Here is a 20,903-nt window from a genome sequence, read left to right on the forward strand (position 1 = left end):
TCTGCGACCTTTCACTGTAATTTCAACGATGTCATTAAAAACCTGACCATTATTGCAGAGCATTCGTCCCTAACCCAGCGTTGCCGGCACTCGCTGGGCCCCCGGCGACGCGCTGCGGGAGACGGGCCTGCGTTTCGCAGCGATGCTTTTGCTCACCGTCGCGCTCGCGGTCCGCGCCGCAAGCGCCGAAACCACGCCTCCCCTCGACTCGCGCCGCCGCCTCGACGCGCGTTCGGCCCAGCTCCTACTCGAATCCACCGCATCCAACGGCGGCTGGACGACGCCCGACCGCTACCCGGCGGGCTTCAAAGAGACGAAGGAGGAGCAACGGCCCGACCGGCACGTGCGCCGCGACGACGTCGTAGCCACGAAGCGCATCCCAGTACGCGTCGCTCGCGTCGTGATATTTCACGCCTCGCGTGATGGGACACCGCCTCAGACCGACCGTGCAGGCGTAGTAGTGAAGCGCCGTCGAGACAGTGGACCCGCCGGTGCCGGGAACATGCAAGTAAAACGCCCCACTCGGCTGACAGCGCGCGTCCTGTGCCACCCAAGCCACAAAAGCGACGCGGAGCCACGGGCCTGGAAGGCCCGCCATCCGGCATCTACATCCGGCAGCCTGCATCCATCATGGGTATAGCTTCGACTTGAAGCCTTCACGACCCCTTCACGTGCGGTGCATCTTCGCGCGATGGGCTGCTTGCTCATGGTAGCGGTGCTCAGCGTGGTGCAGTCGACCCTCGCGCCGTCGTCGACGCTTGTTCCCAGCTATGCGCCCTCCAGCTATTCCCCCACCACTGCCGTTCCGAGCTACGCGCCGTCGCCGGTCCCATCGTGGCGACCGAGCGCCTCGCCGACGCGGCCGCCGACGCAAACGTACACGCTCGAGGCGCGGCGCTGCTACGACAAGGTCGACTTGCGAGAAGCCAAGACGGACTTGTACTGCGACGGCCGCGATCCCGCGGACTGCCGCGGCCTCGACGTGGGAGATTGCTTGGCGTACTGCGCCGACGCGCCCGTCATGGCCCTCGCGTCCGACAGACACGGCGCCGTGCTCGAGTGCTCCTGCGCGACGGCGCGCCGCGGGAGCTGCATCCGCGTCTCCGGCGCCAGCGAGCCCTTCGACGTGACGAGCCTGTCGGTCGTGCTCGTCGAGGGCGGCCGCGCGTTCGAGGGAGTGTGCGTCATGGCGGAGGTAGACGTCGGCGTCAGCGAAGTCTGCGAGATCTTCTCGCACGGCAGCGACGACGACGAGGGCGAGGACGAGGGCGAGGAGGAGGGCGAAAAGTACCCGCCGTCGTACTGCCCGACGTACGAGCCCTCTTCGGCGCCCGCGACGAACCGCAGCGCCGCGGCGGCGCCGCCGCCGGAGCGCGAGGTGATCGTGCGCCGCCGCTCCGCGGTCGGATTGAAGGTCGCCGCCGCGGTCCTCGTCGCGGCGGTCGCCGGCCTCGTCGCCCTGCTCGCGAGGCACTACGCCGACCGGCGGCGCCATCGGCGCATGGCGACCAGCATGGACTCCGCCGCCGAATTCGCGCCGCTCGGCGACACGCGGCGCGTCGAGCTGACGACGGCGCCTAGGGAGTTCATCTAACCGGGGCTTCGTTTAACCGGGAGTTCGTCTAACGCGTTAGTCCGGGGCCGCCGTGCAGTTGGCCGCGAACTGGAACGGGGACCCCCGGGCGCAAGACGCGCCGCCGCCCTCGCGGTGCGCATTGGCCCGGCGGTGCGCCGCGAGCCGCGACGCGAACGTCGCACCGTGGCGGGCCCAGTCGTCGCCGTCCGCGTAGTCGGCCAGTGCGGCGACGACGAGCGCGACGTCCGCCGGAAGCCGGAGGTCCGCGTCGTCGACGAGCCGCGCCGCCGCGCGCAACCGCGCGGCGGCGTCGCCGCCCGGGCCGAGCGCCGCGCGCAGCGCCGCGCGGGAGCCGTTGCGCCACGCTTCGCCGAGCCCGACCACGAACGCGTCGACGCGGCGCTCGTGCGCCGCGGCGTTCGGCGCGGGGCGGAGCTCGTTCGCGAGGAGGCCCCACGACCGCATCTCGCGGCTGCGGCCCCCGAGGCGCCGCGGCGCCGCGCATTCGTCGCGGACGTTGCGCCGCACGTACAGCAGCGCGTCGGGCTCGCCGCTCAGCGCCAGGCCCGCGCGGATCACGAACGCGTCGAAGAGGTGGGTCGCGGTGCCCGCGCCGAGGACGCCGACGACGTCGAAGCGCGCGCGCAGGAACGCGCGCGCGTCCGCCGGGGACATCTCGGCCCGCGGCTCGGCCGCCGCGTCGCGCCGCCAGCCGTGGCGCAGGTACTGGTACTGCGCGTCGAGGCGCGGCGCGGCGCCGGGGTCGTGCTTGTGCGCGTAGACGACCGGATCGCGCAACACCGTGAGGACGCGGCCGCCGGGGTGAGATAGTCTCCACGCGTCCGCCGCGTCGACGCTCGGCAGGTGCGACGCGACGACGTCGTAGGCCGCGACGGAAGCCCAGCGCGGGTCCTCGGGGCCGTGCTTCCGCACGCCGCCGACGACGGGGCACAGCGACAGGCCGCGCGCGCAGCCGTAGCGGCGCAGCGCCGTCATGAGCGACGAGCCGCCGGTGCCAGGGATGTGCTGGAAGAGCACGGGCCGATCGGCGTCGCCGGGTGGCGCGAGGAGAAGCAGGAGGAGGATGGGCTTGACGGAGGTCGCGGCCCTGCTGGAGCACGACGCACTCGCCCGACGCGTCGTCCTCCACGAGCCCCGCATCATCTATCCAATACCGAGGGCTGCCATAGCATCATATCACCCTCTCACATTCGCAAACCTTGTATGTCAAGGTGCACAATTGCTGCAACTGCTGCACGGTTCTTTCAAGAGGTCGTGAGTGCCCCTGGCCAGCGCATAGGAGCTCGGACATGACGCATGATGAAAGTGTCTAGACGCCCCTCTTGATCGAGTACCCAAATGCGCACGACGCCATCGCGGCCGCAGCCGGCGGCGCCGGCCTCCACAGCAACACCGTCCGCCGCGGACTGCGCGTACGGCGCGGTGCCCGGCGTCGAACTACGACGACCGCGCCCGCGGCCCTGGCACTGCCTGCGGCGGCGCCACGGCGTGCTCGCCTTCGCGGCGCTGGCCGTGGCGCTGAGCTGCGCGCGCTTCGGGCGCGCGCTGGCGGCCTTCGTGTCGCGGCGAAGGACCTGCGACTTCGACCGCCCGGACGTCGCGGTCGTCGGCGGCGGCGCGGCCGGCAGCGTCGTCGCCGCGCGGCTCGCGGCGGAGCGGCCCGGCTGGTGCGTGCTGGTGTTGGAAGCCGGCGGTCCCTACCGCGGCAACTCGCACGAGCTCGGCGCCGTCTGGACCGAGGCGCGCGTCGCGCCGCCGAGCGGCGACGAGACCCCTTCGTCGCCGCTCGACGTGCCGCGGCTCTGGTCCGACGTGGGCCGCGTGGCCGCGCTCCACTGGCCCATCGTCAACGGCGTCGTCGCGCGCGTTTTAGGCGGCAGCGGCGCGCACAACGCCATGCTCTACGTCCGCGCGACGCCGCGGGACGTCGAGGCGTGGAACGCGACGGGCTGGACGTGGCCCTCCGTCGAAAAGCGCTACGCGGCGCTCGAGCGCCTCGTCGGCGGCCGCAACGGCACGTCCGCGCGGGGTTTCCGCGGCCCCGTCGCGACGCGCCGCGCGCCGTGCCTCGCGTCGGACGCGCTCGCGGCCGCGTGGCTTGCGGCGTGCGGCGCCGCGGGCCTCCGCCGCGTCGACGACTTCAACGCGGACCCGACGACGCGCTACGCGAACGTCGCCGGGCCCTACCATTTCAACATCGACGAGCGCGGCCGCCGCGCGTCGGCCTACGCGGCGCTCCTCGAGCCCGCGCTGGGGCTCGCGAACCTGAAAGTCGTCGCCGGAGCGACGGCGCGCCGCGTGCTCGTCGACGACGACCGGCGCGCCGCGGGCGTCGAGTACGCGGCCCCCGGCGGCGGCGTCGTCGCGGCGAAGGCCCGCCGGGCCGTCGTCCTCGCCGCCGGCGCGCTGAACACGCCGCGGCTCCTGCTCGCGTCGGGCCTCGGCGGCCCGAAAGTCGGCGAGGGCCTCCACGACCACCCGGCCGTTGCGCTCGAGCTCGAGCTGAGGAGCGACGCCTTCTGGCGCGACCCGGGCCCGCTGGCGGCCTTCTTCGGCGCCCGGGGCGGCGACTCGCTCTGGGCGTCGCCGGGCACGTCCGTCGGCGCGTTCCTCCGGTCTTCCGCGTGCGACCCGCGCGAGCCCGCGGACCTCCAGCTCACGCTCTTCTCGCCGGGCCAGAGCGAGCCCCACGTCGACGAGCTCGGCCGCGGCGTCTGGACGGCGCGGAACACGGCGCTGGTCACCGTCGCGCTCCTGCGGCCCGAGGCGCGGCACCGCGTCGTCCTCGACGCCGCGGACCCCTACGCGCCGCCGATCATCCGGCGCGGGCCGCGGAACGCGTCCTGGTACGCGGCGCCCCGCTGCGAGGGCTGCCGGCCCGACACGGCCTGGGTCACGAGCGCCGACGCCGCCGCGCTCCTCGAGGGCGTCGACTTCCTCGGGCGGCTCGCGAGGACGGAGCCCCTCGCGGCGGCCGTCGCCTTCGTCGACGCGCCGCCGGAGCGGGGCGCCGACGCGCGCCACGCCTGGATCCGCGCGCGGTCGCTCGCGAATTCGCACTGGGTCGGCACGGCGGCCATGGGCGACGACGACGCCGCCGTCGTCGACGCGGACCTCAACGTCCGCGGCGTGGCCGGCCTCGTCGTCGCCGACGCGTCCGCGATCCCGCGCATCCCCAACGGCAACGTCCACTCGACGGTCCTCGTCTTCGCGTCGAGGGCCGCGGACACGGTCCTTAAGGAGAGGTGAGCGTGTCGAGACAACGAGCGGGTTCGTTTGCACGGGCGCCTGGCGTCGTCGTTTGACCAGTCTCCGGCCCTAGACGACGTCGACGGCGCCGCCCGCGGTCCGGAGGTCGGCGGCGTCCTGGCGCGCGGCCGCGAGCGCGCCCGAGATCCAGTGCGCGTAGTAGGCGCCGTCGTCCCGGCCGTGGAGCTCGACGTCGTGCGACGGCGCGTCGTGGGCCTCGTCGCGTGTCGCCGGGATGACCATCTCGCCCGCGTCGAGCACCCCGCGGAAGAAGGTTCCGCGGTCGCGCTGGACGCGAACGTCGTCGATCTCGTCCGGGACGAGGATGTCGATCGCCGTTTGGATGGAGAAGAGCGCGTACTGGAAGATGATGAAAATCCAGAGGCGGGCCACGGGCGTCAGCGCGTCGAGGTAATTGATGCTCGACACGTAGACGAGGAGCGCGGCGTTCGTGACCACGGAGATCCGCGTCATGAGGTCGAAGATCGTGTTGAAGTTCCCGATGCCCTCGGACGCGCGCGGCATGGCCCGCCGGCTCCGGTACATCAACACGTGCGCGTTCGACCGCAGGGACACGCAGCCGTTGACGTAGGACAGCAGCGGCGCGAGCGGGAACGCGGCCACGAAGAGCGTCACGTAGCCGAATTCGACGACGACGGCCGCCATCGCGTTCACGTGGAACAGCTCCGGGTCGATCTCGCCGAGGAAGAGCCTACCAAGCACGACGGTGACAATTTCTCGTCGCGTTCCCACCCCAAATCTCTCGAAACTCGTCACGGCCACAGGACGCTGGGAAGCGCTCGAGCTCCGCTCGCGAGAAGCGCACCTCGGCGCCCGCGTCGCGCCGCACGCCCCGGCTCTCGGCCCAGCGCCGGTAGTGCTCGATCGCGAGGGGCACCGCCTGCTCCGTGACCTTGGAGACGAAGATCTGCGACAAATAGAGCACGAGGAGCGACGAGGAGAGCAGGTGGATGCAGGCGTCGCCCGGGCTCCCGGCGACGGCGCCGTCGCGGTCGCCGTCGCAGCCGCCGTGGCCCACGTAGGGCCGCACGAACGCCGTAAAGTAGAGCGGCGAGAACGAGTTGACGAATTGAAACAGGAACATGCGCAGGATCAGCGCGTCGGCGTGCTCCTGGTCCGTCCTCCAGTTCTCGCGGTTCGTCAGTTTCACCGCGAGCTTCGCGTAGGCCAAGTTCAGGATCTGAATGGACACGGCGTTGACGACGGCCGGCGCGAGCGACGCGCCGCCCCGCTCGTCCGCGAGGCGGAATTTCAGGAGCGTGATGCCCCAGAAGCTGAGGCCGAAGATCGCGATGAGAGCCAGGGCCGGCGCGAGATTCTCCGCGACCTTGCGCCGCCGCCGGTGGGGCGCGAAGAAGAGCTCCGGCAGGCCGTCGACGGGCGACGGCCGCAGCGCGCCGTGGAAGCCCGCGCGCGGCAGCTTCCGCAGCCGCGCGTCCTGCACGCCCCACTTCATGCGGTTCGTCGACTCGACGCGGCGCCAGAGCTGCATGCAGACGACGCCCCAGATGGCCGACGCGGCCGCGAAGCTCGCGGTCCACCACGAGCTCACGTCGCCGCGCGCCGTCGTCGCGGCGTAGACCACGACGCCCCAGAGCGCCAGCGGCGTGAGCGACGTCGTCAGGTGCTGGCGGAAGGAGAAGATGAAGCCCAGCTGCTCCCCAAAGTACTCGTTGATCATCGACACGTCGAGCCGGTTCGGCAGGAGCGCGCGCGACCGCACGAAGTCGCGCGACAGCGCCTCGAGCTCGCGCGCGTCGTGGAGCACGAGGTAGCCGGCGATCGTGCCGCGGCTGAGGCGCCGGAGCACGCCGAAGCCCGCGCCGCCGGCCTCCTTCGGCGCGTCCATGAGGAGCTTCAGCAGCGTCGCGCGGTGGAGCGCGCCGAAGGGGTGGCCGACCCCTCGAACTTCCCGGTACAGGGCGCGGTGCTTTCCGCGGTAGGGCCCGCGCTGGTACTTGAAGGGCTTGAAGCGCGTCGCCTTCCTCGGGACGGCCCAGCCCTCGAGGCCCGCGGCCTCCGCGGCGCCGCGCATCTCCGCCTCGAGCTTCGACGCGTTGAACTCGACGGGGTGGTCGATGCGCTCCGCCCAGGCCTCGAGGACCGCCAGGCTCGCGCGGATCTTCACGAAGACCTCGTCGTTCTGGATGGACGCGTAGGCGAAGCACTCGATGCCGACGTCCTGGAAGCGCCGGATCCACTTGCGCCAGACGTCGTCGTCGCAGCAGTCCTTGCCGCGCTCGAAGACGAGCACGACGTCGTAGCCGTAGCCCTGCGCCGCGACGAGCTCCGCGGTCGACGGGGCTGCCATGCTTGCGATCTAGGCTGCTACGTTGAACTACTCGCGGCCAAAGGTGAACTACTCGTTGACATGGAGGTGTGATGGCAATGGCCACGCTTCGCAGAGCAGCAGTGCTGCTACTAATGGCACACACCGCCGCGTTCACGGCGCCGCGGTCGCGCGCGCCGTCGCTGACGACGGCGCGGGCCGTGGCGCCAGCCGTCGAGGCCTTCGAGGCCTTCGAGGCGGCGGCGATCGTGGGCGGGGCGGTGAAGCTCGTGGAGGGCCTGCTGAAGGGCGGCGGGGCCCGCGGCGAGACCCTGGCGGCCATCACGGAGCTCGTGGAGCCGTTGGACGTGCTGGCCATCGCGCTGCTCTACGCCGTCGCGACGCCCAAGGGCCTCGCGGCGCGCGCGTCCGCCGTCGCGCGGCGCGCGGCCGGCCCGCTGCGCCGCGGCCTCGCCGACGACGAGGAGAAGCGGTTCCGGCGCGAATTTTCCCTCGTGCGGGCCCTGGGGCGGCCCCTGCGCACGCTCTTTTGCACCTGGTACCCCCTGTTCTACGCCGTGGACCTCGGCTGCGCCGTGTGCCGGCAGGCGCTCGGCGTGCCCGTGCCGGCGTTCCTGCAGCCCGTCGTCGCCGCCGTGGGCTACGCCTTCGCCGGCGGCCTCTTCGTCTGCGGCCTCAAGCGCGTCTTCCTCGCGCGGTCGCTGTCCTGGGCGCGGCGCCAGCGCGCGAGGTTCGACACGCTCGACCGCGTCGCGTCCGCGGCGTGCTGGGCCCTGGTCTGGACGCTGTGCCTGGAGAACGTCTGCGCGCGCACGGGCCTGAACCTCCAGAGCGTGCTCGCCTTCGGGGGCGTCGGGTCCGTCGTGCTGGGTTTGGCGTGCCAGACGCCGCTCTCGAACGTCGTCTCGGGCATCCTCGTCGCCGTCACGGACCCCTTCGAGGTCGGCGACGAGGTCGACCTGGGGGACGGGCGGGCGGGCTACGTCGAGAAGATGGGCTGGTACACGACGGAGATGCGCGGCTACGACAACCGCGCCATCACGATCCCGAACGCGCAGATCGCCGAGGCGACGACGATCAACTACAGCCGCGTGCACCACCAGCTCCTCAAGACGAAGCTCCGGCTGCGGCGCGCCGACGCGCCGCGCGTCGACGCCCTCGTCACGGACATCCGCAAGACGCTCGCGGCGACGGACGGCGCCGTCGACGACCGCGAGAACAAAAACGCGATCCGCGTCTACCTCGAGGGCTACTGCCCGGACACGGGCAGCCCGGAGATCGACGTCGAGTGCCACTACCTCGGCTCGGACACGGACGAGTTCCTCGAGTGGCGCGAGGGCGTCCTCCTGGCCATCTACGACGCGGTCCAGCGCGCGGACTGCGAGCTCACCTGGAAGACGAGCCTCGAGGTGCGCCGCCAGTTCGCCGACGGCGTCGGGGACGTCTAGGTCGGGGGGGGGGGGGGGGGGCGCCGCTAACGCCGCGCACGGCTCGGGTGCGGCGCCGCCGCGTCGGGGGACGCCCCCTCGGAATCGACGATTTTCGACGCGGCGCGCGCCTGCGCCGCGGCGGCGCCGGCTTTGACGCCTGCTTCAATGTGGGTTCCGATGGAAAAGGATACTTTATTCAAATTCAATATCTCGACCTATTTTTTCCGATCTTTCTTGCAGATGGTACTACAGATTGGCTGATCGGCTGCCGACTTGGCGGCTTCGAAGACGATCTGAGCTCGTGATGCCCCGGGCGCGCCCCGGTGCGTAAAAGGCAGCCCCCCGCGGTCCCCGCGAACTCTCCTGGCGCGGGCTCGCCCCCCCATGGCGCCCCCCGCGCCCCGGCGGACCTCCGCGGGGCGGGGGCTCGCCCTCGCCCTGCTTTCGCGCTCGGGCGCCCACGAGCGCGACGCCCCCCTGGATTTGGCGCTGACGGGCGACGACGTGGGGCTCGTCGCCTGGATGGACCTCGCCCTCCACGCGTCCGGGGGCGCCGACGACCTCGTCGCCGTGAGCACGCCCGGGGGGGGCCTCGCGGCCGCGGAGGTCTGCGCGGGCTACGGCGCGGCGGCGATCTCCGCGGACGCGGCGGGCTGGGTCCCCAACGCGACGACGACGCCCTGCGAGACCTACGGCGGCCGGGGCTGGCCCGTGGTGCGCTGCGCCGCGGGCGCCTGCGACGAGACCTTCTCGGGCGCCGTCGTCTGGATGCCCGTGGCCTTCGACGAGCTCGTCTTCGTCGCCCGGCGCGACTCGGACCTCGCGGCCTGCGTCGAGGCCGGCGGCGGCCTCGACCGCGAGGGCCTACGGGGCGCGCTCTGCGGCGGCAACGGCACGTGGCTCGACGCCGCGGCGGGCCCGAGCTCGAAGAACGGGTGCGCCGCGCTGCTCGCCGCGACGCCGCTGCGGCTCGCGGGCGGCCGCGACCCGGCGTCGGGCCCGGCGCGCGTGCTCACGCAGGCCCTGGGCTGCGCGCCGCGGGCCCACGACGAGACCTGGGTCGCCGCGGGCGCGGGCGAGCGCGCCGTCGACGTCTTCGCGGCCGCGCTCCAGTCGCCGGGCGCCGTCGGCGTCGTCGGCGCGTCCGCCGCGGCGGTCTGGGCCCAGGCCGTCGCGCCCCTCACCGTCGCCGGCGGCGGCAACGCCACGGGCGCGCCCTGGCTCGCGCGGACCGTGCGGCTCGGCGTCCTCAAGTCCGCGCTCGACGCGTGCGCCGACGCGTGGTCGCCCGCGTGCGTCGCCACGGACGCGCTCCTCGGCGACGGCGCGCTCCAATACCTGAGCGACATGTTCTTCACACGGCCGAGCGCCGCGGACCGCGCGGCGAGCCGCGCCTACGCGGGCATCGGCGCCGCGCCCGCGGGCCGGCCCAGCTATGACCGCGACTCCGTCGACCACCACGGGAGCCGCGGCCGCGGCGCGCGCGTCGACTTCGCGCGCCTCGACGACTTCGCGCCGCTGGCCCTCGACGGGTCGCCCGCGGCGCTCCCCGCCGTCGAGGCTCTGGCGAAGCTCTGGACGGCGGCGGACGACCACGTCGCCGCCGCGTTCCTCGGCGCGCGCGGCTCGACGGCGGGCCTCGCGGCCGTCTGCGACCGCCGCGTCGCCGGCGCGGCCCTCGCGCGCGCGCCCATCGCGGGCGTCGAGGTCGAGGCCGCCGGCGACGACGGCGCTCTCGAGTGCGTCGCGGGAGCGCGGTCCGACGTCTGGGAGACGGAGGCGCTGTGCTCGGGGAAGGGCTGCGCGTTCCGCAACGAGCAGGCGGCGCAGGCCCACGCGGAGGCCTTCCCCGGCTGCGGCTACGGCGAGCGCGAGCCCGGCGCGGCGGACCGGCTCGAGCGCGTCGCCCTCGCGACGGCGACGCTCGGGCGCGCGCCCTTCGTCGTCGTCGCGCGCGCCGGCGGCGCGGCCGCGGCGTGCCTCGGCGGCGGCGCCGCGGCGCGCCGGCTCCGCGGCGGCGACGGCGGCGCGCCGCCGGCGGCCATCGCCACGTCCCAGCTCCGCTGGGCGCTGTCGGCCTACGACGAGGCGCGGCTCTACCGCGACGGCGTCGACGTCGCGGACGTCGCGCCGCACAACGACGGCGACGGCCGCGCGGAGTGGAGCGACCTCGGCGGCGACGCCTGCGCCGAGGCGCCCATCGCGGTCCACGGGCCCGACGCCGCCGACAGCGGCGCCGCGGACGACTTCGCGTCCGCCGTGCTCCGCCGCGACGACGAGCGGCTCCGGGACGACGCGTACGCGGCCCACGTCGACCCGGCGGACGTCCTCGCGGCCGTCGCGGCCGACGGCGGCGCCCTCGGCCTGGTGCCGGCCGCGGCGGCGGCGCCGGGCCTCGCGTCGGGCGCGCTCGTCGCCGTCGACGTCGTCAAGGCGCACGCGCGGGGCCCGGCCGCGGACGCCGCGGACGCGCCGCGCGCGGCCTTTGGCGCGCCGCTCGTCTTCGCCCTGCGCGACGAGCCCGGCGCCTGGCGCGCGGCCGGCGACGCCATCGCCTGGGCCCTCGACGACGACGGCCGCGCGGCGCTCCGCGCCGCGGGCGTCGAGCCCGCGGACGGCGACGGCGCCGCGGCGGCCGCGGCGCTCGTCTGCGACGCGATGGCGCGCCACGGCTTCGAGCCGTTGCGGCCCGTCGACTGCGGCGCCGCCGGCGCGGCGTCGTCCGACGCCCGCGGCGTCGACGTCGCCGCGGCCGCCGTCGCCGCGGCCGTCGTCCTCGCGGCGTCGCTCGCGGCCGCGGCTTTCTCGTTCGTGACGCGGCGCCGCCGGCCGCTGCCGTCCAAGGACAAGGAGTTCGGCGGCTCCGCCCAGGACTGGTCCGCCAAGGGCGAGCTGTCGCTGCTGACGTGCGCGCGGCCCCGGTCCATCGTCCTCGTCCGCGGCAGCGGCAGCGGCGACCTCGGCGGCGACCTCGCGAACCTGTCCAAGGAGCTCCGGGCGGTCATGCGCTGCGCCAAGGCCATGAACGTGCGCATCGTCGAGTGCGAGAACCTCGCGGACCTCGACGACTGCCTCCACGCGGCGACGCGGTGGCCCGCGGGCGACTTCCCCGAGGGCGTCGCGACGCGGATCTGGATCCACCTCGCGGGCCACGGCTGCGCGAACCACCTCTTCGGCGACCGCGTCACGGGCCCGACGGGCGAGAGCGCCAAGCCCCTCGTCGCCGAGTCCGTGCAGCGCGTCGTCACGACGATCTCGCGCTACCGCGACGAGGTCGAGGTCGTCGTCTGCAACTCGTGCCAGTCGTCGACGCTCGCGGGCGCGATCGCGGGCGCGGGGCTCAGCGCCATCGGCTGGCGGACGGAGTGCACGGACCACGGCGCGGCGCTCTTCGCCGCGGCCTTCTACGCGACGGCGTTCCGCGAGGAGCCCCGCGGGTCCCTGTCCGCGGAGCGCGCGGCGTTCCTCAACGCGAAGGCCTTCCTGCTCGCGCCGCGCGACGCGGCCCTGGCCGTCGTGCCCGCGGCGGACGTGCCCGCGCGCTACGCGACGCGCGTGCTCGGCGTCGCGCGCGACGGCCGCGACGAGCTCGTCGTCGTCGACGGCGACTCGCCGGACCACTCCGCGAGCGAGCTCGGCAGCGACGCGGGCGACCCCGGGCCCGCGTGGCGCTTCGCGTCGTCCGGCGCGCCGTCGCCCGGCGCGTCCACGGGCGGCGGCAGCGGCCTGTCGTCGCCGGACCACCTGCCGAGCGAGCTCAGCAGCGACTACAGCGACCATCCCTGCTGGCCCTACCGGTCGCGCCTCGACCCGAACGCCGCGCGCCGCGGCGACGACGACGCCGCGGGGCCCTACGAGTCGTCGAGCAACGACGGCGACTCCGCGTCCCACGCGGGCAGCCACGACGACGCGCCCGCGCCCGCCGCCGCGGCGGACCGCGCGCCCGCGGCGAAGCGGCGCCTCGACGCCGCGCCGCGCGCCGTGAGCCTCGCGCCGGCCGTCGCCGCGCGCTACAGCTTCGTCGACCCCCGGGCGGCCCACGTGGACCGCGCGACGGGCCGCGAGCGCGTGCGCGACGTCGACGGCTCCGTCTTCGTCCAGACCATGGAGGAGGTCGACGACTTCGAGTTCCTGAGCTGCCTCCTGGAGATCGACGCCGCGCCCTGCTTCAAGAAGGTCAAGTGCGAGGCCGACCGCTTCCAGGAGCGCAAGGAGGCGCCGCCGGCGGACGACGCGCCGCCGCCGCCGCCGCCGTCGCCCGAGCGCGGCGCGGACCGCGCCGCGCCGGCCGCGCCGCCGCCGCACCGCGACGGGGGCTCGGGCTCGGGCTCGGGCGTCCGCGTGACGGCCGTGCCGCCGCCGGCCTACGCGGGGCCGCCGCCGCCCCGCCGGGAGGCGCCGCGCGCCGCCGCGGCGGCGGCGCCGCCGTCCGCGGCGGCGGCGCCGCCGGACTACGCGGCGGCGCCGCGCCGCGCCTACGACGACTACGGCCGCTACGACCGCGGCCCGCCGCCCTACGGCTACCTGCGCGACGCCCGCGACCACGTGCCGCCGCCGGCCCACGACCCCTACGCGGCGCCGGACCACGCGACCGCGTGGGCGCGGTCGCGCGCGTTCTCCGACCCGCGGCAGCACCGCGTCATGGACCACGCGCGCCAGCGCGGCCCCGTGGACCCGGCCGACTACTACCTCCGGGCCCACCACGGCCCGGCCTACGCCGAGCGCCGCGCGCTCGCGCCGGCCTACTACGACATCGTCGCGCGCGACCGCCTCCGCGACCCCGCGGCCGCGTACGCCGGGCCCGTCGCGCTCGGCGTGCCCGTGCTCTACGACGTGCCCGTCTGCTACGACTACGGCCGGCCGCCGGCGCCCGCGGCCCACGCCGCGCCCCGCGACCGCGACGCCTACGGCTTCGACGGCCGCGGCGACGCGGCCCGCGCGGCGCTCGACGGCCGGGCCTCCTTCGAGTGCGCCTACGACGGCCGCGGGCCCTCGGTGGACTCGCGGTCCTCCGCGTCGTCCTACGACGGCGCGCCGCCGCCGCCGCCGCCGCCGCCGGCCTCGCCGCGCGACCCGCTCGACTGCCCCCTGGACCGCGCGACGCTCCAGGGCCTCGGCCCGAAGAAGGTCTCGCGCCTCGCGGCCGTCAACATCCACACGGTCCACCAGCTCGCGACCGTGGACGTGACGAACCAGGAGCTCGTCGTCATGGCGACGTCGAACCGCCGCTTCGACCGCGCCGTCTCGACGCTCTCCAAGTGGAAGAACGAAGCCCAGCAGTACCTCGAGCGGCGGAAGCAGGGCCTCGAGCCGAAAGAAAAGGCCTTCGCCCGGGCCCGTCCCAAGCCCCCGCCCTGGGCCCAATGATCCCCCCGAAGCGACGATCACCCCGAAGCGCGCCCCCGAGGTCGACGCGCCAGCGCCGCGGCACCAGCGCCGCGGCCCGCCACATGCGCGGACCTTTTCAATCCTTGCATGATCACCCCTTCCCAACGTCCGCGTCAGGACCTCGGGCGCCTCGCTTCCAAATTGAATGAACCCCCCTCCCAACGTCCGCGCCAGGACCCCGGGCGTCTCGCCTCCAACAACAAGACCCCACCCACAAACGCGAGGCCTCCGCCCCTAGCCGGACCCTGCAGCGTAACTTTCCCCCCTCTTCGCGAGTAGGTGATCATGGGGTGGGATGCCAATGGGGTCCCGGTTCGTAGACTAAGAATTTACGCGGCGGCGCCGAGGTCGCGCGTACTCTCGAAGCCCGGCAGGTCGAAGTCCTCGTCGACGTTCCAGTAGTCGCGGCAGTTCTCCATGTACGCGAGGGGACAATCTTCCACGCGCTGCATGATGACGATGGGGAAGGTCTCGGCGTCGTTGATGTTGTCGTCGTTGACGCCGCCGAGGAAGCCCGCGTCCGCGAGCTCCTCGATGCGCGAGTAGTACATCCGAAAGTCCATGCCGTCGGCCTGGCTCCCGAGGGCCCAGCGGCAGAGGCGCTCGAACTCGTCCTCGTCGAGGCCCGCGTCGCCCTGGTCGAACTTGAAGAAGGCGTCCGTGAGGCTGAGCTGGTGCGACTGGACCGCGAGGCCCGTGTGCTCGAGGATCGTGAAGATGACCGCGTCGAGGTTCAGGCCCTTGCGCACGGGCGCGGAGCCGCCCGTCTCCGGCACGGCGCTAATCTCCTCGAGCTGGCCGACGGCGCTGATCAAGCTCTGGATCGCCGTGTTGGACATCATGCGGTTCAGCACGGTCCGCCGCCACGTCGACGGGTCCTGGAGCTTGCACTTGTCGTCCAAAACGCCCGACGACCCGATCATGCCGTGGAGCACGCGCGACCGCTCGAGCACGCAGCCGTCGGGCGCGTAGTTCGCGAGGAACTCGCCGATGCCCGTCGCCGCGGCCGCGTCGAAGATGTTCGCGAGGACGTCGAAGACGGCCGCGGGGATCCACGGCACCCAGGGCACGGGCTCGCCGTCGAGGTAGTTCGGGCTCAGCCCGATGAGGTAGGCGAACCAGGTCACGCGGCAGTGCGTGTCCACGTAGTTCGACACGCCCTTGACCATCTCCGCGATCTTCTTCTTCGCGAGCTTCTTGAGCCCGACCTTCTTGTGCCAGTACTCCTTGACGAAGGACGCGAAGGGCTCGGAGACGGCGCCCTGGCCCCGCGCCGCGTGCTCGGCGATGACCTTCTTCTCCACGATGTCGTAGAGCGTCGCCGTGACGCCCGTCACGGGCAGCAATCGCCGGTTCTGGCCGACCTTGGTCTCCGCGAGCTGGCCGAGCATGGACGTGCGCCGCCGCTTCATCTGCGCCTGCTCGTCGACGACGAACTGGGACTTGGGCGTCGCCGTCTTCTGGCCCCGCGACCCCTGGGACGCGTAGGACCGGTCGTCGGCGGACCCCGCGTCGCCGCCGCGCCGCGCGCCGCACGTCGGGCAGACGCCGTCGCCGAGCGCGGGCAGCTCCGCGCGGTCGTCGCCGTCCGTCTGCGCCGCGGCGTGGTGCTCGACCTTCTTCGCCTCGATGCCCGCGGCGATCTTCTCGTTCTTCGTCAGCGTCTGCGTGCCGAAGTGGCGCGGCCGCGGCGGCTCGGCCTGGACGGCGACGTCGGCCTTCTCCGCGTAGACGATGGCCTCGAGGCGCTCGAGCTCCCGGCGGAGGCCGAACTCGATGGAGTCCTTCTCCGCGCAGCGCGCGTGGCACTCCTGGAGCTGGCGCTCGAGCACGCGCAGCCGCGCCTCCAGCGACCCCATCTCGTCCTCGAGCATCTTGCCCGCGAACTTCAGCCGCTCGCACTGCCGCTCGGAGCCGCCGAGCTTGTTCCGCATGTTTGCGCCGTCCTCCTCGTGCTGCGTGATGCGCCCCCGCAGCGTGGAGATGATGCCCAGGTGGCGGCTGTGCTCGTCGTCGAGCTTGTTGCGCTCGCTCTGGTGCGCGCCGCAGAACGTCACCGGCGGCGGCCGCCAGCCGAGGCGCGCGTTGAGGTCCTCCGCGAAGCGGTCCGTCCGCGCGTACTTGCCCAGGATCGCCGCCATGGCCTTGCCCGTGATGTTCGGCTGGGCGATCTGCAGCAGGTGGCTCAGCCGCGACAGGGGCAGCCGGTGCGCCTGGCTGAGCTTTAGTGTGTGGCAGAAGAGGCACTTGGGGTGGTCGAAGAAGATGCACGGCCCGCAGTAGGGCGTCTCGTAGTCCGCGAACTGGGGCACGACGCGGTGCGTGAGGTGCTTCGGCACGTAGGCGCCGGGCGACAGGGGCGGGCCGTCGAAGCGCAGGAGCGGGTCGCCGATGTCGACGCCCCCGCGCGCCGCGGGCGCCGCCGCGGGCCGCGGCGCGCCCGCGGGCGACTCGGGCCGCTCCGGCGCCGCCTCGGGCTCCGGCGACGGGCTCGCCGAGTCGCGGAACAGCGCCTCGCGGAAGGGCGCCGCCTCCTCCGCGAGCCGGTCCACGTCCTCGCAGAGCGCGGGCGCGCGGTTCACGCCGTCCTCGTAGAAGAGCACGTCCTGGCCGCCGTTGTCCGCCGCGTCCGCCGCGCGCTCCGAGAGGAGGCTCCCCACGGTCTTGGCCCGCGGCCCGGGCGGCGCCTGGGCGTGGCGCGCGAGCGCGACGACGCTCTCGAGGTGGGCCGCGTCGTCCTTGCGCCGCTCCGCGTCCGCGGCGGCTTCGAAGAGCAACCGCGCGAGGGGCTCGTCGGAGCGGCCGCCGGCCGTCTTCGGCCGCGCGACGTGCGCGGGCGACGCGGGCTCGAGCGTGCGCGGCAGCAGCGCCGTCTTCGGCCGCAGGTCCGCGAGCTTGACGTCCTGCGGCGGCAGCGCGCGCAGGTCGCTCAGCGACGGCGGCCGCGGCGCCCTCGCGGGGCTCCGGCTCCGGCCCGACGGCGACGGCGACCGCGACCCGCCCGAGCTCACGCCGTCGCGCGAGCTCCGGCCCCGGCCCCGCGACGGCGGCGGCGTCGACATGGACGCGAGGCCGATGGTCGACGCGCCGCTGCCCACGCTCGCCGTCTGCAGGCCGAAGATGTTGGCCTTGGGCTTCTCGCGCTTGAAGAAGGCCTTCTTCCGCACGGGACTGTTCCAGCGGCCGCCGCCGAAGTCGGGCAGCCGCGACGCCATGGCGGCGTCGACGACGGCGGCGCTTCGAGAGAGCTTTGGAGTTACAATCAGCGCTGGTCTTTAATTTGCAGTGCGAGTGCAGTAATGTTGACGCGCCTAAAGCCGCTTTGCGATGGCAGCCCCCTCGCAGCTGTGCCTGAGCAGCCCCCTCGACGCGCCTTGAGCGGCTGCGAGGAGACGCCAACGCCGCCATGAGCAGGCCGGAACGTTAGGCGGTGCGGGCCGCGTCGTCGCGTCGGGCCAATGCTGCGGCGGCTGCTGCTATTGCTGGTCGCCTTCGCGCGCTGCGAGGTCGTCGACTACTACGCGGTCCTAGGCGTCGCGCGCACGGCGACGACCGCGGAGATCAAGAAGGCCTACCGGGCGCTCGCGCAGGAGTACCACCCGGACAAGCTCGCCTCGACGCTGTCCGAGGAGGCGAAGGCCGAGGCCGTCGCGAAGTTCGTCGCGCTCGCGCAGGCGCACGAGGTGCTGAGCGACGACGACCGGCGGCGGGCCTACGACGCGACGGGCGCCGACGAGCCCGACGCCGAGGCCGAGGCGCGCGCCGCGGAGCAGGGCCCGCCGGAGTACACGGAGCTGCCCGTCAAGGTCGAGGCGCGGTTCCGCCACGGCGCGTTCCGCTTCTCCTTCGCGGGCACGGGCGTCCGCGCCATGTCGGCGACGCGCGTGCCCATCACCGTGACCATGGAGGATCTGCTCGTGGGCGTCACGCGCAACCTGACCCTGAGCCGCCGCGTCAGGTGCCGCGCGTGCGACGGCACGGGCTCCGCGCGGCCCGCGCGGCGGCCGACGTGCCCGCTCTGCGGCGGCACGGGCCGGGCCCCGGCCCTCGGCGCGGCGGGCCGGCCGCCGTCGCCCTTCCGCCAGTCCTTCGAGTCGCTCTGCGGCGCCTGCGGCGGCTTCGGCAAGCTCCGGGGGCCGCCGTGCGCGTCGTGCGACGGCGAGGGCATCGCCGCGGAGACGCACGTCGTCACGGTCGTCGTGCCGCCGGGCGCGCCCGAGGGCCACGAGATCGTGTTCCGCGGCCTCGGCGACGAGCACGCGCACCGCGACGCCGGCGACCTCGTCGTCGTCGTGGAGGCGGCGCCGCACGGCCGCTTCGCGCGGTCCGTCGACGGCGCGAACGTCTGGTGCAACGCGAGCGTCGGCCTCCTGGACGCGCTCTACGGCTTCTCGAAGAAGCTGACGGGCCTGGACGGCGCGCGGCTCGACGTGCGCCACGACCGCGTCGCGTTCTCGTCGTTCACGCACGAGCTGCCCGGCGAGGGGCTGCCCGTCTTCGGCAACGCGACGCAGCGCGGCTCCCTCACGGTCTACGTCGCCGTGTCCTTCCCCCGGAGCCTCAGCGCGCTCCAGCTCCGCGTCCTCCGCCACATCGGCCTCCGCCCGGACGAGCTCGACTTCATCCGCGCGCTCCAGCTCCTCATGGCCTACCAGTACGCGACGACGGTCCCCGACGGCTCCGCCGAGCTCAAGTTCGCGAGCCGGTGCTACGGCGACGCCCTCGACGTCTGCAAGCCGGAGCGGCGCTACTGGACCTGGTGGCGCGCCGTCGTGTAAACTTTCGTGTAACTCCGGTCCTTTTCGAGGAACGATCGCGGATCTTTCTTCACGTTTCTTCACAACGGCGGATGTTGCACAGCGCGCTAAATCATCAAAACGACGATAGAATCCACGCCGATGGGCGGCGCCGGCCTGGCGCAGCGGCCGCGGCGCCTGTCGTTCCTCGACGACCTCGACGAGTCGCAGGGGGTCGCGGGCGGCGGCATGGGCAGCGCGACGTCCGCGCGGTTCCAGCAGGAGAAGCAGGAGGGCAAGGAGAAGCGCGTCCACCGCCCCGACGACGCCGCGGCCGCCCCGGAGAAGCGGCCGCGCCTCGCCGAGGACGCGTCCACGGGCGGTCGCCTCATGCGCACGTTCTGCGGCGTCGCCGAGACCATCGGGAAGAAGCGGACCATGGAGGACCGGTCCAGCGTGATCCAGCTCGCGGACGGCCGCGTCTTCGTCGGCGTCTACGACGGCCACGCGGGCCCCTGCGCCGCGGAGCACGCGGCGGCGACGCTCCACACGCGGCTCGACGTCGCGCCGCCCGCGGGCGGCTCCAGCAACGCGGCCATGTGGGAGGCGGCCTACGAGCAGTGCGAGCGCGAGATCCTGAGACGGTTCCGCGACGGCACGACGGCGTGCACGGCCGTGCTCCGCGGCGAGGAGCTGAGCCTCGCGAACGTCGGCGACAGCCGCTGCGTCCTCGGCGGCGGGGGGCGGCGGCGGCGCCTCAGCGAGCGCCTCACGACGGACCACAAGCCCGACGTCCCGGCGGAGCGCGCGCGCGTCGAGGCGCACGGCGGCCGCGTCGTGCACCGCGGCGCCTACCGCGTCTTCCACGAGAGCTGCCCCCTGCTGTTGGCCGTGTCGCGGTCCCTCGGCGACTTCGCGCTGAAGAAGCACCCGGGCCTCATCTCCGCGACGCCCGAGGTCACGGACCGGAGCCTCAAGCCCGGCTGGGACGACTTCGCCATCTTCGCCACGGACGGCCTCTGGGACGTCGTCTCCGACGCCGACGCCGTCGGCATCGTCTACGACACCATCGGCGAGGCCCTCGCCTCGGGCTCCGTCACCCAGGAGCTCTGCACGGAGGCGGCGAGCAAGTGCATCCAGGCCGCGCGCAAGCGCTGCACCATGGACAACGTCCTCGTCCTCGTCCTCTGCTTCCAGTGGCGCCCCAAGTCCGGCGCCGCCGCCTGACCGCAAAAGCCCCCGTACGACCGGGAGGGCAGCGCGACGCAGCGCGCGGGGCGCTAAGCATCGCAGCCATGCCAGGAGCCATGCGCGTCCGAGGTTCAAGGGCACTTCAAGAGGTATGTGGACTCCATGATGAACTTCGAACTATACCGGCGCTGGACGCCGATAAAAGGCGCCGTCGGTGGGCTGCCCCCTTGACGCCGCAGCTCCGGGCGCCTGCGTGCCTCGGCGATGGCGCGCGTGCGCCGCAGCGTCTCGTTTCATCCATTCCTTGGCGGCGGCCGCAGTCGTTTCGTTTCGTAGGTCCAGCCGACGGATGAGTCCTACGGCGCGGAACAGGCGGCGGCGCCCGGCTACGAGCAGGGCGCGACGGCCGCGCCGTCGTACAGCGAGCCGGGCTACGCGGCTCCCGACGCGGCGCAGGCGGGCTACGAGGCTGGAGCGGGCTCGAGCGCCGGCGACGCGTACGCCGGAGCCTCCGGCGCGTCGGCGCCGTCCGCGGGCTACGAGCCGGCCTCCGCCGGCTATTCCGCGGAGCCGGCGGCGCCGGGCTACGAGCAGCAATCGGGCTACGAGCAGAAAGCGGGCTACGAGCAGCAACCGGGCTACGAGCAGCAACCGGGCTACGAGCAGAAAGCGGGCTACGAGCCAAAGGCGGAGTACGCGCCGGAGCCGACGCCGGGCTACGCCGCGCCGGAGCCGACGCCGGGCTACGCCGCGCCGGAGCCGACGCCGGGCTACGCCGCGCCGGAGCCGACGCCGGGCTACGAGCCGAAGGCGCCGGAGCCGACGCCGGGGTACGCGGCGGCGGCCGCGGCCGCGCCGGGCTACGAGAAACCGTACGAGCCGCCGCCGGTCGCGCCGCCGCCCGAGCCGCCGAAGCCCGACCCGAAGCCCGAGCCGCCGAAGACGGTCGACCCGCCCGCGACGGAGGAGAAGGCGTCCTACGGCGCGGGCGCGTACGGCTC

General features: G+C 73.9%; 4 protein-coding genes across 4 annotated transcripts; 3 read left to right on the plus strand and 1 right to left on the minus strand.

Moving 5' to 3' along the window:
- Nucleotides 1-1,630: 1,630 nt before the first annotated feature.
- On the minus strand, nt 1,631-6,716 carry AURANDRAFT_60418 (hypothetical protein; the record flags this gene model as incomplete). Its single annotated transcript, XM_009034554.1, has 3 exons — nt 1,631-2,602; nt 4,922-5,558; nt 5,635-6,716. The coding sequence occupies 3 exons, from the start codon at nt 6,714-6,716 to the stop codon at nt 1,631-1,633; spliced, it is 2,691 nt and encodes an 896-aa protein (XP_009032802.1).
- Nucleotides 6,717-7,969: 1,253 nt separating this feature from the next.
- MCS1 (hypothetical protein) lies at nt 7,970-8,605 on the plus strand (the record flags this gene model as incomplete). The annotated part of the gene is made up of 1 exon (XM_009033925.1): nt 7,970-8,605. A coding segment is annotated over one exon (636 nt), but the record flags the coding sequence as incomplete, so codon positions are not given.
- An 8,828-nt stretch (nt 8,606-17,433) lies between these two features.
- Nucleotides 17,434-18,753, plus strand: HSP1 (putative heat shock protein DnaJ; the record flags this gene model as incomplete). The annotated part of the gene is made up of 1 exon (XM_009033926.1): nt 17,434-18,753. The coding sequence occupies one exon, from the start codon at nt 17,434-17,436 to the stop codon at nt 18,751-18,753; it is 1,320 nt and encodes a 439-aa protein (XP_009032174.1).
- Nucleotides 18,754-19,149: 396 nt separating this feature from the next.
- On the plus strand, nt 19,150-19,938 carry PP1 (hypothetical protein; the record flags this gene model as incomplete). The annotated part of the gene is made up of 1 exon (XM_009033927.1): nt 19,150-19,938. The coding sequence occupies one exon, from the start codon at nt 19,150-19,152 to the stop codon at nt 19,936-19,938; it is 789 nt and encodes a 262-aa protein (XP_009032175.1).
- Between the last annotated feature and the right edge of the window lie 965 nt (nt 19,939-20,903).

The sequence above is a fragment of the Aureococcus anophagefferens genome (assembly GCF_000186865.1).
Source record: "Aureococcus anophagefferens unplaced genomic scaffold AURANscaffold_1, whole genome shotgun sequence".
Taxonomy (NCBI): Eukaryota; class Pelagophyceae; order Pelagomonadales; family Pelagomonadaceae; genus Aureococcus; species Aureococcus anophagefferens.